Here is a 22259-nt window from a genome sequence, read left to right as displayed (position 1 = left end):
CAGAAGTGTTTTTGCGGAACGTCACAGTGATGCTGACCCTTTGGATATTAAATTTCTTCACTTCATCATTTTATCCTATTAGATATTTGTATTAAATTGTGTCATAATTAGTGCATGAATTCAGTTATGACCAAAAACATGTTTTGTGACGTCACCGTGACTTTGACCTTTGACATTTGGCCATCCAGGTGAAGGTTTGTGCCATATTCCAAGGGATTCCTTCAAGGTATTACTGAGATATGGCGTTCACAACAGTATAATGGAGTAATAAAAATTGATTAAAATTACTATTCTAGTGAAATCAAACAAAATAAAAAATGTGCTAATGAGAATATATTCTCTTTAGTTAAAAGAAACACTTTATTTTAGCCATACACTATTGTTCATATGTTGATATTAGCTATTTCTAAAGAATGAGAGGAAAACAACAGTCAATTTCCCTTAGAGTCTTCTCACATGCTGACTTTCCATTACACATGCATGAGTTCCTTACGACACCCCTACTGTATCACTGACAGGCACACATCCTTGTTCCACTCACCCAAGCCATTGAGCGTCCCAATGTGTGTAATCATGAAGTTGCTGATGCTGTGATTGGCCAGCGAGTCTGCCATGCTGCTGAGAGCCGACGCCCCCGCCGCCGTGCCAATCAGATACTCCAGAATTAAGTTCCAGCCGATGAAAAATGCCACGCACTCGCCCACGGTCACATAGCTGTATGTGTAGGCTGAACCTGTGGTCTTAGGCACACGTACGCCAAACTCTGCATAACACACTCCTGTGGGACAGAGGGGGGAGAGTGATATAGACACACTTACATGCAGACACACATATCAGTGATTTGGCTGCATTATCCTGAGTTGAAGGTATTGATAGGAACATTAAGGTAGTATTAAGATATCCCTTGAGTGCCTCTTATATTATAGCTTTGCCCGTACAATGTCTTTGCCCTTGTAATAATTGCATGGTTATTAGAAGGCTCTTCATATTAATCATATCAATGTAATTGTGATAAGACTGACAGTAACCTCTATACCGTGGTAAATTATGTTATAGTCAGTCTAGTGTGTGTGTGAAAGAATGAGAGACAGTGAGAGAGTATTTAAGACCAGAAGAGAGTCAGGAAATCCATGTGTGTATCTGCATTCTCACCTGACAGTATGGAGGCCACAGCGGCGATAATGAAGGACACAATGACCCCCGGACCAGCCATCTCCTTGGCAACAAGCCCGGAGACCACATACATCCCCGTCCCGACACAGCTGCCCACACCCAGCGACACCAGGTCCACCGTAGATAACACCCGGGCCAGTCTGGTCCCGTGGGAGCCGGTTCCTGTCATGGCTGAATCCAACATGGACTCCACAGGTTTGGTCCTCAGGACACGGGACGCAAAAGTGTTCCATGTTGAGCCCCACTGTATCCTGCGGGGGTCCAGCTTTCCTACCAGGCCACTCATACTGAGGGCTAAAGGTCAAGGGTCAGAGTCAAAGGGAAGTATTTCAACAGGAGTGGGAAGATGCTGATTCTTTTCCTTTTGTGCTTTGACAGTTCTTTTCAGCAAACAACTGTGTAGAGCAGGAAGAGGAATTATGTCTAATCCAAATGATGGAAGAAGATCTTGCCGCCGGTGCCTCTGTTTTCTGCTACCTCTCTCTCTTATCCTGGTTTAATTGAATGCAATCTCAGTATTTCCCCACATGGTGAGAGAGAGAGAGTTATCTGAAAAACAAAAGTGGGATGATTTATTTTTGCAGCACAGCACATTGCCTTCTATTATTTTGTCTTAGACAATGCTTATTCTTGAGTGCACACGCCAAGACACAAGAGCCCAACCGTGAAGATGTATTACACATTCTTCCACAAATGAAGCGTACCTAGATGAGGAAGCAGCTAATTAGCGGACCTCTCCCTGTAGCCCTGTTGCTATAGTAGCCAAACTCATGAGTGATGGCAATGGATGCTACTATAAATCCTTTTCTCTTGTTTGTAGGAGGGAGAAAAGCTAATATGTGTAATCATATGTACAGTACATTTATAATTCCACTTAACCTCTTCCATACTGTGTAAAGTTCCTTTGAGCAAATAAAGACCCGGACATGGAGCTGTCATGGTTTTACTCTGATATAGATAATACATGTTCATGATGAGTCTAGAGTTTTATGCTCTTTTATGCTCGTTTCTTTGCTGATGAAGATTGCACATACAAAATCCTGTTAATTACAGGCTGAAAATTACACAAAGAGTACCTGGAAATTTGTGCACTGCTAAAATAAAATGACAAAGACTGAGAAAGAAGCCAGAAAATTTAAATAATAATTAGTTTGTAATTTGTCTGCTACTAAAATGCTAAAATACGAAATTTTCCTTTGAAAATTATCGAATAAACTAATAATTACCTAGTAATTTTGTCAGAATGTAATTGAATTAGAATGGGCTGGAAGTTCTGACATCCAAGTTTCCTCGGAAATATATTTGTTATTTGTTTAGTTAGTTCATTTATGTAATTATTATGTAATTACAGGCTTGTAATTTACAGGGTTATCCAAAGTGCATCATACTATATAATTCATTATCATAAATTAGCCCTCAGTATATAAATATTGGCTCAGTAGTACTTACACATTAATGTATGATTAATAATGATAAAATAATATATCATATAATAATACAGGATTCAAAGGAGCCACTTTTCTATATGTTGAGTGCTTTATTTTTGATGTTGGGAAGATTCTGAATGCCCGACTTTTATCTAGTATTTTTTCATTGTTTTATTGCTGCTTTTATTTGAATAAAGCATCTGAATAATTTTTCCACAACTGTGTATAATTATATAGCAGCAGTACAGTAGCAGCAATAGTTGAAGCAATACAAAAAAAAAACATGAAAATGTTTCTTCATGTTTAGAAAATGCGACCAAGTGAAAATGCTTTGTCTGTCACAATGTTGTCAGAAATGTGTGTGGTGCAGTGGAGAACAAAAGAAACATTTGAAAGTAAGCAGTGGGTGAATCAGTTACAATCTGGATATTTTTTTATGAGGAATAATTATAACAATTATGTATAAATATGAACAGGCTTTCTATGTCATATGAGTAATAGAGTGATAAGAGATGCTGCTGAAAAGGGAGATGTTAAAGTCATCAATTGTAGCCCAGTCCATCTCTCCCTCTTTCTCTTCCTCTCTTAACATCAGTGAACTAACACTCACCATTCATCCACTTTAAACAACAAGCGCAAGTTACTGGACAAACACACACACACACACACACACACACACACACACACACACACACACACACACACACACACTGCACATTCACAATTGCCTCTCAGCTATAATATGAGACACTCCAATGATGACTGCAATTACCCAGCTATTTAACCAGAGTAGGCCGGTTCTGCTGTTGTCGCTGCACTTAGTGAGAGTATGAGCGTGTGCAGTGGCAGAAAAAGCTCAAAAGGTGATTTAATTTGCGCGTGATGGTAAGTGTTGGGTGGGGCGGGGGCTCTTAACCCGTGACAAGGCCAACTCACATGTATTATGATTATACAGTAACAAAATCAGATTTCACAGTTTGCTTGCCAAGAAATGCATGATATGTGATATGAAACTGATCCAAGCAAACAGTGGCACAGGCACACAGAGCAGAGGATGTGTTGTCAATGTATTCAATGAAGCAAACTTGTCAGCACTTTTTAGATGGTATTATCGCAGTACAAGAAACTGCTTGACACAACTCATACAAAATGCAAGCTTTGCAAGATGCAGGTCAAGTCCTACAAATGTTAGGGCTCACATCATTACACAATCACCCAGAGACTAAAGCTAGCAGTGTCCACTGTACGTGAACATGTCTTACACTACACGTGGTTTCCATTTTTTTTCATATTGCAATTCAGAGCGACTGGTTTTGCAAATTTACTCATAATAAAAAAATGTATGATGATACCAGGGTCTCATGTTTGACAATTAGTCTAAAAGGAAATTCAATTCTACACCAGTTGTTTAGTTAGATACTCCACTGCTGAACAATTACACACACAATTTAAAACTGAAGCACACACACCCAGTCAGCGGCACTGGTCAACACTCTCTTATATGACTAGGGCATTAGTGTGTTTGATTGTGTGTGTTTGTGTGTGTGTGTGTGTGTGTGTGTCTGTGTGTGTGAGGACAGGAAAAGATGAACAGATTAGGAGGAAATGATGAGGAGGATGAGCAGTGGGCTTTGATCATCCTGTTGGGCTTTGTCTATAAGTGTGTGTGTGCATGTGTGTGTGTTTTTTGTGTTAGAGAATATGTGCAGTATGATCAGATCTTAACAGCTTTAATTGAAGACACTGATACCTGTGCATGGATCCAATCACATTCTGCAAAATAAAAAAATCTTCAAACATTGGGATGTGTATTACCCACACACACACACACACACACACAGCCTTTTATTATTGCATATCACAAATCAAAAACATCTGTTACATTGTTACATTTTAATATTCTCTGGCTAGTTTCATCGACAGCTATCGCCACCTGCCCTGTGTTGAGTGTGCACTATTTGAACAGTCAACAAAACAGAGCTTCACAAAGAACTGTGGCAGCAGGTGTCCCATCTGCTGCTCTGTGCTGTGCTAGAAAACTGACTTCAGTTTATTAACAGCACTTCCTGGGATAAAGGTTAGTCAGAGAACATTTAACCTTTGTAGAAACTGAGCTTATGTGACAAAGATGCGATTGAAAAAAAATCAAATATCAACAACATTAGAGTTATCATATGTCCTGTAACAACTATGTTCACGGTTTTTACAATTATACTAAAATCAAGAAAAGTACTTTTAGATCTTGCTGTCACTCACATTTACAGAAAATAATATAATTTAGCCCCAAAAGCTGTTTGCTTCCAGTGTTTATGCTAAGCTAAGCTAATAAACTCCTGGTTCCAGCTGCATCTTATCATACACATAAGAGTGGTATCCATCTTCTCTTTTAACTGTCACCTAAAAGCTGTATTTCCCAAAATGTCAAACTGTTTCCGTACTTTCTATGGTTGCAGCAGACTAAAACTTAACTTCCTCAACGCCACAACATCCCAGATTACTACACTCTCTGAGAGAAAGAAAAATTCATTAATTTACACACAGTGTAAATGGTGGCAGCTAGTTCTTCTGCAATAGCAACATTTCCACTGGGCACCGTCCCGTCTCTGAGAACAAGACAGAGACACCTGCTCTTCTCAGCCTTTATACGGAGCACAAGCTGAAGTGCCAGTGGCAATGTGAGCTACTGAATTATCTAATAGAGCGTGGGCACAGGCAATAAATTTTATATTTATTTCAACTTCTAGCCATGGAAGTGCTCATATAGCCCTCGCCATTTCATCACAAGCCATAGGAAGAATAAGTGTATATGTGAACAAAACATGAAAGGAAAATAACACAGCTATAAATAGGACAAAAATTTGAACAACTGCCGTCGTCTCCCAGTGTGTGAGCAATACACTGCCAATGTGTTTACAGCTGTCCTATTTCACAGAGACAAGCAGTGTAATAGAATTTTAAACCAGACATTTCTTCAATACTATAGCACTCAAACAAACTCCTATTATCTGCTCAGCCAGAGTGCTGTAGTTTTAAAGATCAATAATTTAATCCCTCTCATCATAATTGTCACCAGCACCTCTATCATCTTAGCATTAGTGTGTTTCCTCTCCAGATAAGTGAACTGTCATAACATCCATCCTTGCGTCCAAGGGCATAGGTTTGCATATGGACAGTAGGGAAATCTCCAAACCAACCGATTTAGGCATGCTAGCATTTGATTGACTGAAAGTGAAGGGGCAATCTGAAAGCTTACATCATGCGAGAATATCAAAGTGGTACATAACGTCCCAAAGCCTTATGCCTTACTATACTAAGACTTTTTCAAAAAGTTTTTATGTCTTACTATACTATAACGTTATTTTACGTTTTTATGCCTTACCTTACTATGACGTTTTTTTATGTTTTTTTTGCCCTATTATACTATGAGTTATTATGCCTTACTATGCTGTGATGTTTTTTCATATTTTTATGCTTCATTTTAATATGATGTTTTTATGCCTTACTATATTATGGCATATTATGCCTTACTATGCTGACGTTTTTTCATATTTTTATGCTTCATTTTAATATGACGTATTATGCCTTACTATGCTGTGATGTATTTTCATATTTTTATGCTTCATTTTAATATGACATTTTTATGCCTTAGTATACTATGACGTATTAGGCCTTACTATACTATGACGTTTTATGACTTTTTTAAGCCTTATTATATTAAAACGTTTTTTGATGTTTTTATGCCTTACTATACTATGACGTATTATGCCTTACTATACTATGACGTTTTTTGATGATTTAATGCCTTACTATACTATGACATTTTTTAAATTTTTATGCCTTACTATATGATGACATATTATGCCTTACTATACTATGATGTTTTTTGACATTTTTACACCTTAGTATACTATGACGTATTATGCCTTACTATACTATGACGTTTTTTGATGTTTTTATGCCTTATTGTATTATGACGTTTTTTTTTATGTTTTTATGCCTTACTATACTATGACGTTTTTTGATGTTTTTATGCCTTAAAATACTATGACATTTTTTGATGTTTTTATGCCTTACTATACTATGACATATTATGCCTTACTATACTATGACGTTTTTTAGATTTTTATGCCTTACTATACTATGACATATTATGCCTTAATATACTATGACGTTTTTTGAGGTTTTTATGCCTTACTATACTATGACATTTTTTTAGATTTTTATGCGTTACTATACTATGAAATATGATGCCTTACTATACTATGACGTTTTTTGATGTTTTTATGCCTTACTATACTATGACGTTTTTATGCCTTACCTTACTATGACGTTTTTGACGTTTTTATGCCTTACTATACTATGTCTTTTTTTGATGTTTTTATGCCTTAAAATACTATGACGTATTATGCCTTACTATACTATGACGTTTTTTTATGTTTTTATGCCTTATTGTATTATGACGTTTTTTTTATGTTTTTATGCCTTACTATACTATGACGTTTTTTGATGTTTTTATGCCTTAATATACGATGACATTTTTTTAATTTTTATGCCTTACTATACTATGTCTTTTTTTGATGTTTTTATGCCTTAAAATACTATGACGTATTATGCCTTACTATACTATGATGTTTTTTGACATTTTTACACCTTAGTATACTATGACGTATTATGCCTTACTATACTATGACGTTTTTTGATGTTTTTATGCCTTATTGTATTATGACGTTTTTTTTTATGTTTTTATGCCTTACTATACTATGACGTTTTTTGATGTTTTTATGCCTTAAAATACTATGACATTTTTTGATGTTTTTATGCCTTACTATACTATGACATATTATGCCTTACTATACTATGACGTTTTTTAGATTTTTATGCCTTACTATACTATGACATATTATGCCTTAATATACTATGACGTTTTTTGAGGTTTTTATGCCTTACTATACTATGACATTTTTTTAGATTTTTATGCGTTACTATACTATGAAATATGATGCCTTACTATACTATGACGTTTTTTGATGTTTTTATGCCTTACTATACTATGACGTATTATGCCTTACTATATTATGACGTATTATGCCTTACTATACTATGTCTTTTTTTGATGTTTTTATGCCTTAAAATACTATGACGTATTATGCCTTACTATACTATGATGTTTTTTGACATTTTTACACCTTAGTATACTATGACGTATTATGCCTTACTATACTATGACGTTTTTTGATGTTTTTATGCCTTATTGTATTATGACGTTTTTTGATGTTTTTATGCCTTACTATACTAGGACGTTTTTTGATGTTTTTATGCCTTATTGTATTATGACGTTTTTTTGATGACATATTATGCCTTATTATACTATGACGTTTTATGACTTTTTTAAGCCTTATTATATTACAACGTTTTTTTTATGTTTTTGATGTTTTTATGCCTATACTATGACGTTTTTTGATGTTTTTATGCCTTAATATACTATGACATTTTTTGATGTTTTTATGCCTTACTATACTATGATGTATTATGCTTTACTATACTATGACGTTTTTTGACATTTTTACACCTTAGTATACTATGATGTATTATGCCTTACTATACTATAACGTTTTTTGATGTTTTTATGCCTTACTATACTATGATGTTTTTTGATGATATAATGCCTTAATATACTATGACGTTTTTGACGTTTTTATGCCTTACTGTACTATGACATTTTTTAGATTTTTATGCCTTACTATACTATGACATATTATGCCTTACTACACTATGATGTTTTTTGACATTTTTACACCTTAGTATACTATGACGCTTTTTGATGTTTTTATGCCTTATTGTATTATGACGTTTTTTTGAGGTTTTTATGCCTTACTATACTATGACGTTTTTTGATGTTTTTATGCCTTAATATACTATGACATTTTTTGATGTTTTTATGCCTTACTATACTATGACATATTATGCCTTACTATACTATGACATATAATGCCCTACTATACTATGACATTTTTTAATGTTTTTATGCCTTACTATATTATGACTTTTTTTGCACTTTTGCACCTTTTTCTGCCTAACCATACCACAAAAAAACTCTTACTCTGTAAAATATGATATTTTAATTAGTTGAACGATGATTTCAGGGCCCTTGTATTGTGGATCAGTGGTTAGAGATGCTGACTTTCAGACAGAAGGGTGTTGGTTCAAATTCCGGTCACCATTTGACATTTTTATGCCTTACTATAAAATCACATTTTTTATGTTTTTATGCCTGACTATACTATGACGTATTATGTCTTACTATACAATCACATTTTTTTATGTTTTTATGCCTGACTATATTATGACATATTATGCCTTACTTTACTATGACGTTTTTTGACGTTTTTATGCCCTATTATACTTGATGGTATTATGCCTTACTATATTGCTATACTACGTTTTTTTATTTTTTTATGCCTAATTTTAACATGATGGTCTTTTATATTTTTATGCCTTAGAATACGATGACCTTTTTTTGCACTTACCACACTGTGTCTTTTTCTGCCTATCAATACCACAGAAAACTCTTGCCTTGGTCAATATTATATTTTAATGGTTTAAAGAAAACATCTTCTATCATGGCCTAGTGGTTAGCGCTGCTGGCTTTTAACCAAAAGGTTGTTGGTTCAAACCCCAGTCACCACAGGTGCAGCATTGAATGTTTTTCGTATTATGCCTTACTATACTATAACGTTTTTTGATGTTTTTATTCCTTACTTACTATGACGTTTTTTGACGTTTTCATGCCTTACTATACTATGACGTTTTTTGACGTTTTTATGCCTTAGTATACTATGACATTTTTTTAGATTTTTATACCTTACTATACTATGACGTTTTTATGCCTTACTAAAGTATGACGTTTTATGACTTTTTTATGTCTTACAAAATATGCCATTTTTGTTGTTTTCTTGCTTTGGTATACTATGACGTATTTTTGACATTTTCATGCCTTAGTATACTATCACGATTTTATACCTTACTATACTATGACGCTTTTTGATGTTTTTATGCCTTAGTATACTATCATGATTTTATGCACTTAACATTCTGTGCCTTTTTCTGCCTAACCATACCACAAAAAACTTTTACTTTGTTGAACGATGTCCTAAGCAATCTTGTATCGTGGCTCAGTGGTTAGAGATGCTGACTTTCAAACAGAAGGCTGTTAGGTCAAATCCCAGTCACCATAGGTTCACCATGAAATGAAATGACTCTTTTTAATATTATGACGTATTCATGCCTTACTATACTATGACATATCAAGCCTTACTATGCTAATGTTTTTTCATTTTTATGCCTCATTTTAAAATGACCTTTATTGACGTTTTTATGCCTTACTATACTATGACTTTTTATGCCTTACTATAGTATGACATTTTATGATGTTTTTATGCCTTACTATACTATGATGTATTATGCTTTACTATACTATGACGTTTTTTGACATTTTTACACTTTAGTATACTATGATGTATTATGCCTTACTATACTATGATGTTTTTTGATGTTTTTATGCCTTACTATACTGTGATGTTTTTTGATGATATAATGCCTTAATATACTATGACGTTTTTTGACGTTTTTATGCCTTACTATACTATGACGTATTATGCCTTACTATACTATGACGTTTTTTGACGTTTTTATGCCTTACTATACATGACATTTTTTAGATTTTTATGCCTTACTATACTATGACATATTATGCCTTACTATACTATGATGTTTTTTGACATTTTTACACCTTAGTATACTATGACGTATTATGCCTTACTATACTATGCTGTTTTTTGACGTTTTTATGCCTTACTATACTATGACATTTTTTAGATTTTTATGCCTTAGTATACTATGACGTTTTTTAGATTTTTATGCCTTACTATACTATGACATATTATGCCTTACTATACTATGATGTTTTTGACATTTTTACAGCTTAGAATACTATGACGTATTATGCCTTACTATACTATGACATTTTTGGATGCTTCTATGCCTTATTGTATTATGATGTTTTTTTGACGTTTTTATGCCTATACTATGACGTATTATGCCTTACTATACTATGACGTTTTTTTATGTTTTTATGCCTTAATATACTATGACATTTTTTAGATTTTTATGCCTTAGTATACTATGACATATTATGCCTTACTATATTATGACGTTTTATGACTTTTTTAAACCTTATTATATTACATCGTTTTCTGATGTTTTTATGCCTTAGTATACTATGACGTATTATGCCTTACTATACTATGACATTTTTTGATGTTTTTATGCCTTACTATACTATGACGTATTATGCCTTACTATACTATGACGTTTTTTGACATTTTTACACCTTAGTATACTATGACATATTATGCCTTACTATACTATGACGTTTTTTGATGTTTTTATGCCTCATTATATTACAACGTTTTCTGATGTTTTTATGCCTTATTATACTATGACGTATTATGCCTTACTATACTATGATGTTTTTTGATGTTTTTATGCATTAATATACTATGACATTTTTTGATGTTTTTATGCCTTACTATACTATGACGTATTATGCCTTACTATACTATGACGTTTTTTGACATTTTTACACCTTACTATACTTTGACATATTATGCCTTACTATACTATGACGTTTTATGACTTTTTTAAGCCTTATTATATTACAACGTTTTTTGGTGTTTTTACACCTTACTATACTATGACATATTATGCCTTACTATACTATGATGTTTTTTGACATTTTTACACCTTAGTATACTATGACGTGTTATGCCTTACTATACAATGACGTTTTTTGATGCTTTTGTGCTTTATTGTATTATGATGTTTTTTTGACGTTATGCCTTACTATACTATGACATTTTTTGACGTTTTTATGCCTTACTATACTATGACATTTTTTTGATTTTTATGCCTTAGTATACTATGACATATTATGCCTTACTATATTATGACGTTTTGTGACTTTTTTAAGCCTTATTATATTACAACGTTTTTTGATGTTTTTATGCCTTAGTATACTATGACGTATTATGCCTTACTATACTATGACGTATTATGCCTTACTATACTATGACATTTTTTGATGTTTTTATGCCTTACTATACTATGACGTATTATGCCTTACTATACTATGACGTTTTTTGATGTTTTTATGCCTCAATATACTTTGACATTTTTTGATGTTTTTATGCCTTACTATACTATGACGTATTATGCCTTACTATACTATGACGTTTTTTGACATTTTTACACCTTAGTATACTATGACGTATTATGCCTTACTATACTATGACGTTTTTTGATGCTTTTATGCCTTATTGTATTATGATGTTTTTTTGACGTTATGCCTTACTATACTATGATGTTTTTTGATGTTTTTATGCCTTAATATACTATGACATTTTTTGATGTTTTTATGCCTTACTATATTATGACATATTATGCCTTACTATACTATGACGTTTTTTGACATTTTTACACCTTAGTATACTATGACGTATTATGCCTTACTATACTATGCTGTTTTTTGACGTTTTTATGCCTTACTATATTATGCTGTTTTTTGACGTTTTTATGCCTTACTATACTATGACATTTTTTAGATTTTTATGCCTTAGTATACTATGACGTTTTTTAGATTTTTATGCCTTACTATACTATGACGTATTATGCCTTACTATACTATGACGTTTTTGGATGCTTTTATGCCTTATTGTATTATGATGTTTTTTTGACGTTGTGCCTTAGTATACTATGACGTATTATGCCTTACTATACTTTGACGTTTTTTGATGTTTTTATGCATTAATATACTAAGACATTTTTTGATGTTTTTATGCCTTACTATACCATGACGTATTATGCCTTACTATACTATGACGTTTTTTGACATTTTTACACCTTAGTATACTATGACATATTATGCCTTACTATACTATGACGTTTTTTGATGTTTTTATGCCTTAATATACTTTGACATTTTTTGATGTTTTTATGCCTTACTATACGATGACGTATTATGCCTTACTATACTATGACGTTTTATGACTTTTTTAAGCCTTATTATATTACAACGTTTTTTGATGTTTTTATGCCTTACTATACCATGACGTATTATGCCTTACTATACTATGACGTTTTTTGACATTTTTTGACATTTTTACACCTTAGTATACTATGACGTATTATGCCTTACTATACTATGACGTTTTTTTAGGTTTTTATGCCTTAGTATACTATGACGTATTATGCCTTACTATACTATGACGTTTTTACGTTTTTATGCCTTATATACTATGACATATTATGCCTTACAATACTATGATGTTTTTTGACATTTTTACAGCTTAGTATACTATGACGTATTATGCCTTACTATACTATGACGTTTTTGGATGCTTTTATGCCTTATTGTATTATGATGTTTTTTTGACGTTTTTTGACGTTATGCCTTACTATACTATGACGTTTTTTGATGTTTTTATGCCTTAATATACTATGACATTTTTTGATGTTTTTATGCCTTACTATACTATGACATATTATGCCTTACTATACTATGACGTTTTTTGACGTTTTTATGCCTTACTATACTATGACATTTTTTAGATTTTTATGCCTTAGTATACTATGACATATTATGTCTTACTATATTATGACGTTTTGTAACTTTTTTAAGCCTTATTATATTACAACGTTTTTTGATGTTTTTATGCCTTAGTATACTATGACGTATTATGCCTTACTATACTATGACGTTTTTTGATGTTTTTATGCCTTAATATACTATGAAATTTTTTGATGTTTTTATGCCTTACTATACTATGACGTATTATGCCTTACTATACTATGACGTTTTTTGACATTTTTACACCTTAGTATACTATGACGTATTATGCCTTACTATACTATGACGTTTTATGACTTTTTTAAGCCTTATTATATTACAACGTTTTTTGATGTTTTTATGCCTTACTATACTGTGACATATTATGCCTTACTATACTATGACGTTTTTTAATGTTTTTATGTCTTACTATACTATGACATTTTTTAGATTTTTATGCCTTACTATACTATGACATATTATGCCTTACTATATTATGATGTTTTTTGACATTTTTACACCTTAGTATACTATGACGTATTATGCCTTACTATACTATGACGTTTTTTGACATTTTTTGATGTTTTTATGCCTTAATATACTATGACATTTTTTGATGTTTTTATGCCTTACTATACTATGACGTATTATGCCTTACTATACTATGACGTTTTTTGACATTTTTATGCCTTAGTATACTATGACGTATTATGCCTTACTATACTATGACGTTTTTACGTTTTTATGCCTTACTATACTATGACATTTTTTAGATTTTTATGCCTTAGTATACTATGACGTATTATGCCTTACTATACTATGACGTTTTTACGTTTTTATGCCTTACTATACTATGACATTTTTTAGATTTTTATGCCTTAGTATACTATGACATATTATGTCTTACTATATTATGACGTTTTTTGACTTTTTTATGCCTTACTATATTATGATGTTTTTTGATGTTTTTATGCCTTAGTATACTATGACGTATTATGCCTTACTATACTATGACGTTTTTTGATGTTTTTATGCCTTAATATACTATGAAATTTTTTGATGTTTTTATGCCTTACTATACTATGACGTATTATGCTTACTATACTATGACGTTTTTTGACATTTTTACACCTTAGTATACTATGACGTATTATGCCTTACTATACTATGACGTTTTATGACTTTTTTAAGCCTTATTATATTACAACGTTTTTTGATGTTTTTATGCCTTACTATACTGTGACATATTATGCCTTACTATACTATGACGTTTTTTAATGTTTTTATGTCTTACTATACTATGACATTTTTTAGATTTTTATGCCTTACTATACTATGACATATTATCCCTTACTATATTATGATGTTTTCTGACATTTTTACACCTTAGTATACTATGACGTATTATGCCTTACTATACTATGACGTTTTTTGATGTTTTTATGCCTTAATATACTATGACATTTTTTGATGTTTTTATGCCTACTATACTATGACGTATTATGCCTTACTATACTATGACGTTTTTTGACGTTTTTATGCCTTACTATACTATGACATTTTTTAGATTTTTATGCCTTAGTATACTATGACATATTATATCTTACTATATTATGACGTTTTATAACTTTTTTAAGCCTTATTATATTACAACGTTTTTTGACGTTTTTATGCCTTAGTATACTATGACGTATTATGCCTTACTATACTATGACATTTTTTGATGTTTTTATGCCTTAATATACTATGAAATTTTTTGATGTTTTTATGCCTTACTATACTATGACGTATTATGCCTTACTATACTATGACGTTTTTTGACATTTTTACAGCTTAGTATACTATGACGTATTATGCCTTACTATACTATGACGTTTTTGGATGCTTTTATGCCTTATTGTATTATGATGTTTTTTTGACGTTATGCCTTACTATACTATGACGTTTTTTGATGTTTTTATGCCTTAATATACTATGACATTTTTTGATGTTTTTATGCCTTACTATACTATGACATATTGTGCCTTACTATACTATGACGTTTTTTGACGTTTTTATGCCTTACTATACTATGACATTTTTTAGATTTTTATGCCTTAGTATACTATGACATATTATGTCTTACTATATTATGACGTTTTATAACTTTTTTAAGCCTTATTATATTACAACGTTTTTTGATGTTTTTATGCCTTAGTATACTATGACGTATTATGCCTTACTATACTATGACGTTTTTTTATGTTTTTATGCCTTAATATACTATGAAATTTTTTGATGTTTTTATGCCTTACTATACTATGACGTATTATGCCTTACTATACTATGACGTTTTTTGACATTTTTACACCTTAGTATACTATGACGTATTATGCCTTACTATACTATGACGTTTTATGACTTTTTTAAGCCTTATTATATTACAACGTTTTTTGATGTTTTTATGCCTTACTATACTGTGACATATTATGCCTTACTATACTATGACGTTTTTTAATGTTTTTATGTCTTACTATACTATGACATTTTTTAGATTTTTATGCCTTACTATACTATGACATATTATCCCTTACTATATTATGATGTTTTCTGACATTTTTACACCTTAGTATACTATGACGTATTATGCCTTACTATACTATGACGTTTTTTGATGTTTTTATGCCTTATATACTATGACATTTTTTGATGTTTTTATGCCTTACTATACTATGACATATTATGCCTTACTATACTATGACGTTTTTTGATTTTTATGCCTTACTATACTATGACATTTTTTAGATTTTTATGCCTTAGTATACTATGACATATTATGCCTTACTATATTATGACATATTATATCTTACTATATTATGACGTTTTATAACTTTTTTAAGCCTTATTATATTACAACGTTTTTTGATGTTTTTATGCCTTAGTATACTATGACGTATTATGCCTTACTATACTATGACGTTTTTTGATGTTTTTATCCCTTAATATACTATGAAATTTTTTGATGTTTTTATGCCTTACTATACTATGACGTATTATGCCTTACTATACTATGACGTTTTTTGACATTTTTACACCTTAGTATACTATGACGTATTATGCCTTACTATACTATGACGTTTTATGACTTTTTTAAGCCTTATTATATTACAACGTTTTTTGATGTTTTTATGCCTTACTATACTGTGACATATTATGCCTTACTATACTATGACGTTTTTTAATGTTTTTATGTCTTACTATACTATGACATTTTTTAGATTTTTATGCCTTACTATACTATGACATATTATCCCTTACTATATTATGATGTTTTCTGACATTTTTACACCTTAGTATACTATGACGTATTATGCCTTACTATACTATGACGTTTTTTGATGTTTTTATGCCTTAATATACTATGACATTTTTTGATGTTTTTATGCCTTACTATACTATGACGTATTATGCCTTACTATACTATGACGTTTTTTGACGTTTTTATGCCTTACTATACTATGACATTTTTTAGATTTTTATGCCTTAGTATACTATGACATATTATGTCTTACTATATTATGACGTTTTATAACTTTTTTAAGCCTTATTATATTACAACGTTTTTTGACGTTTTTATGCCTTAGTATACTATGACGTATTATGCCTTACTATATTATGACATTTTTTGATGTTTTTATGCCTTAATATACTATGAAATTTTTTGATGTTTTTATGCCTTACTATACTATGACGTATTATGCCTTACTATACTATGACGTTTTTTGACATTTTTACACCTTAGTATACTATGACGTATTATGCCTTACTATACTATGACGTTTTCTGACTTTTTTAAGCCTTATTATATTACAACGTTTTTTGATGTTTTTATGCCTTACTATACTGTGACATATTATGCCTTACTATACTATGACGTTTTTGGATGCTTTTATGCCTTATTGTATTATGATGTTTTTTTGACATTATGCCTTACTATACTATGACGTTTTTTGATGTTTTTATGCCTTAATATACTATGACATTTTTTGATGTTTTTATGCCTTACTATACTATGACATTTTTTAGATTTTTATGCCTTACTATACTATGACATATTATGCCTTACTATACTATGATGTTTTCTGACATTTTTACACCTTAGTATACTATGACGTATTATGCCTTACTATACTATGACGTTTTTTGATGCTTTTATGCCTTATTGTATTATGATGTTTTTTTGACGTTATGCCTTACTATACTATGACGTTTTTTGATGTTTTTATGCCTTAATATACTATGACATTTTTTGATGTTTTTATGCCTTACTATACTATGACATATTATGCCTTACTATACTATGACGTTTTTTGACGTTTTTATGCCTTACTATACTATGACATTTTTTAGATTTTTATGCCTTAGTATACTATGACATATTATGTCTTACTATATTATGACGTTTTATAACTTTTTTAAGCCTTATTATATTACAACGTTTTTTGATGTTTTTATGCCTTAGTATACTATGACGTATTATGCCTTACTATACTATGACGTTTTTTGATGTTTTTATCCCTTAATATACTATGAAATTTTTTGATGTTTTTATGCCTTACTATACCATGACGTATTATGCCTTACTATACTATGACGTTTTTTGACATTTTTACACCTTAGTATACTATGACGTATTATGCCTTACTATACTATGACGTTTTATGACTTTTTTAAGCCTTATTATATTACAACGTTTTTTGATGTTTTTATGCCTTACTATACTGTGACATATTATGCCTTACTATACTATGACGTTTTTTAATGTTTTTTATGCCTTACTATATTGCTATACTACGTTTTTTTATTTTTTTATGCCTAATTTTAACATGATGGTCCTTTATATTTTTATGCCTTACTATACTATGACATATTATGCCTTACTATATTATGATGTTTTTTTGACATTTTTACACCTTAGTATACTATGACGTATTATGCCTTACTATACTATGACGTTTTTTGATGTTTTTATGCCTTAATATACTATGACATTTTTTGATGTTTTTATGCCTACTATACTATGACGTATTATGCCTTACTATACTATGACGTTTTTTGACATTTTTATGCCTTAGTATACTATGACGTATTATGCCTTACTATACTATGACGTTTTTACGTTTTTATGCCTTACTATACTATGACATTTTTTAGATTTTTATGCCTTAGTATACTATGACGTATTATGCCTTACTATACTATGACGTTTTTACGTTTTTATGCCTTACTATACTATGACATATTATGCCTTACTATACTATGATGTTTTTTGACATTTTTACAGCTTAGTATACTATGACGTATTATGCCTTACTATACTATGACGTTTTTGGATGCTTTTATGCCTTATTGTATTATGATGTTTTTTTGACGTTATGCCTTACTATACTATGACGTTTTTTGATGTTTTTATGCCTTAATATACTATGACATTTTTTGATGTTTTTATGCCTTACTATAGTATGACATATTGTGCCTTACTATACTATGACGTTTTTTGACGTTTTTATGCCTTACTATACTATGACATTTTTTAGATTTTTATGCCTTAGTATACTATGACATATTATGTCTTACTATATTATGACGTTTTATAACTTTTTTAAGCCTTATTATATTACAACGTTTTTTGATGTTTTTATGCCTTAGTATACTATGACGTATTATGCCTTACTATACTATGACGTTTTTTGATGTTTTTATGCCTTAATATACTATGAAATTTTTTGATGTTTTTATGCCTTACTATACTATGACGTATTATGCCTTACTATACTATGACGTTTTTTGACATTTTTACACCTTAGTATACTATGACGTATTATGCCTTACTATACTATGACGTTTTATGACTTTTTTAAGCCTTATTATATTACAACGTTTTTTGATGTTTTTATGCCTTACTATACTGTGACATATTATGCCTTACTATACTATGACGTTTTTTGATGATTTAATGCCTTAATATATTATGATGTTTTTTGACGTTTTTATGCCTTACTATACTATGACATTTTTTAGATTTTTATGCCTTACCATACTATGACATATTATGCCTTACTATATTATGATGTTTTATGACTTTTTTAAGCCTTATTATATTACAACGTTTTTTGATGTTTTTATGCCTTAGTATACTATGACGTATTAAGCCTTACTATACTATGACGTTTTTTGATGTTTTTATGCCTTACTATCGTATGACGTTTTTTGATGTTTTTATGCCTTACTATACTATGACGTATTATGCCTTACTATACTATGACGTTTTTTGACATTTTTACACCTTAGTATACTATGACGTATTATGCCTAACTATACTTTGAAGTTTTATGACTTTTTTAAGCCTTATTATATTGCAACGTTTTTTTATGTTTTTATGCCTTACTATACTATGACGTATTATACCTTACTATACTATGACGTTTTTTGATGATTTAATGCCTTAATATACTATGACGTTTTTTTATGTTTTTATGCCTTACTATACTATGACATTTTTTAGATTTTTATGCCTTAAAATACTATGACGTATTATGCCTTACTATACTATGACGTTTTTCGACATTTTTACACCTTAGTATACTATGACATATTATGCCTTATTATACTATGACGTTTTTTGATGTTTTTATGCCTTAATATACTATGACATTTTTTGATGTTTTTATGCCTGACTATATTATGACATATTATGCCTTACTTTACTATGACGTTTTTTGATGTTTTTATGCCCTATTATACTTGATGGTATTATGCCTTACTATATTGCTATACTACGTTTTTTTATTTTTTTATGCCTAATTTTAACATGATGGTCCTTTATATTTTTATGCCTTAGTATACGATGACCTTTTTTTGCACTTACCACACTGTGCCTTTTTCTGCCTATCAATACCACAGAAAACTCTTGCCTTAGTCCATATCATATTTTAATGGTTTAAAGAAAACATCTTCTATCATGGCCTAGTGGTAGGCACTGCTGACTTTTAACCAGAAGGTTGTTGGTTCAAACCCTAGTCACCACAGGTGCACAATTGAATGTTTTTAATATTATGACGTATTATGCCTTACTATACTATGACGTATCTTGATGTTTTTATTCCTTACTTACTATGACCTTTTTTTGACATTTTTATGCCTTAGTATACTATTATGATTCTAAGTCTTACTATACTATGACGCTTTTTGATGTTTTTATGCCTTAGTATATTATGACGATTTTATGACTTTTTTATGTCTTACTAAATATGCCATTTTTTTTATTTTCATGCTTTGGTGTACTATGACATATTTTTGACATTTTTATGCCTTAGTATACTATCGCGATTTTATACCTTACTATACTATGACGCTTTTTGATGTTTTTATGCCTTAGTATATTATGACGATTTTATACCTCATTATAATTTGACATTTTTTAAGCCTTACTATACGTTTTTATGCCTAATTTTAATATGATGGTCTTTGATATTTTTATGCTTTACTATACTATGACATTTTTTTGCACTTAACATTCTGTGACTTTTTCTACCTAACCATACCACAAAAAACTTTTACTTTGATTTGTTGAACGATAACTTAAGCAACCTTGTATCGTGGCTCAGTGGTTAGAGACCCTGACTTTCAAACAGAAGGCTGTAAGTTCAAATCCCAGTTACCACAGGTTCACCATAAAATGCAATGACTCTTTTTCATATTATGACGTATTATGCCTTACTATACTATGACGTATCTTGATGTTTTTATTCCTTACTTACTATGACCTTTTTTTGACATTTTTATGCCTTAGTATACTATTATGATTCTAAGTCTTACTATACTATGACGCTTTTTGATGTTTTTATGCCTTAGTATATTATGACGATTTTATGACTTTTTTATGTCTTACTAAATATGCCATTTTTTTTGTTTTCCTGCTTTGGTGTACTATGACATATTTTTGACATTTTTATGCCTTAGTATACTATCGCGATTTTATACCTTACTATACTATGACGCTTTTTGATGTTTTTATGCCTTAGTATATTATGACGATTTTATACCTCATTATAATTTGACATTTTTTAAGCCTTACTATACGTTTTTATGCCTAATTTTAATATGATGGTCTTTGATATTTTTATGCTTTACTATACTATGACATTTTTTTGCACTTAACATTCTGTGACTTTTTCTACCTAACCATACCACAAAAAACTTTTACTTTGATTTGTTGAACGATAACTTAAGCAACCTTGTATCGTGGCTCAGTGGTTAGAGACCCTGACTTTCAAACAGAAGGCTGTAAGTTCAAATCCCAGTTACCACAGGTTCACCATAAAATGCAATGACTCTTTTTCATATTATGAAGTTTTCATGCCTTACTATACTATGACATATCAAGCCTTACTATGCTGACGTTTTTTCATTTTTATGCTTCATTTTAATATGACCTTTATTGACGTTTTGATGCCTTACTATACTATGACTTTTTTTATGCCTTACTATACTATGACATTTTAAGATGTTTTTATGCCTTACTATACTATGACGTATTATGTCTTACTATACTATGACGTTTTTTGACATTTTTACACCTTAGTATACTATGACATATTATGCCTTACTATACTATAACGTTTTTTGATGTTTTTATGCCTTAATATACTATGACATTTTTTGATGATTTTATGCCTTACTATACTATGACGTATTATGTCTTACTATATTATGACGTTTTTTGATATTTTAACACCTTAGTATACTATGACGTATTATGCCTTACTATACTGTGACGTTTTTTGAGGTTTTTATGCCTTAATATACTATGACGTTTTTTGATGTTTTTATGCCTTACTATACTATGACATTTTTTAGATTTTTATGCCTTACTATACTATGACATATTATGCCTTACTATAATATGATGTTTTTTGACATTTTTACACCTTAGTATACTATGACGTATTATGCCT

General features: G+C 30.6%; 1 protein-coding gene across 2 annotated transcripts in view; it reads right to left on the bottom strand.

Annotated features, from left to right (window-relative positions):
* slc7a14a (solute carrier family 7 member 14a) overlaps positions 1 to 22259 on the bottom strand; it is a 51788-nt gene that overhangs the window by 11776 nt on the left and 17753 nt on the right. For both annotated transcript variants that reach the window (XM_056393393.1, XM_056393392.1), the window contains exons 2-3: positions 1153 to 1722; positions 542 to 778 (exon numbers count right to left, since the gene is read on the bottom strand). In XM_056393393.1, the coding sequence (XP_056249368.1) occupies positions 542 to 778; positions 1153 to 1459 (544 nt within the window). In that variant the 5' untranslated portion in view covers positions 1460 to 1722. The remainder of the gene's footprint in view (positions 1 to 541; positions 779 to 1152; positions 1723 to 22259) is intronic.

This window comes from Seriola aureovittata, chromosome 13 (genome assembly GCF_021018895.1).
Source record: "Seriola aureovittata isolate HTS-2021-v1 ecotype China chromosome 13, ASM2101889v1, whole genome shotgun sequence".
Taxonomy (NCBI): Eukaryota; Metazoa; Chordata; class Actinopteri; order Carangiformes; family Carangidae; genus Seriola; species Seriola aureovittata.
Note: the sequence above shows the minus strand (reverse complement) of the source record. Positions and strands in the feature narration are given on the sequence as shown.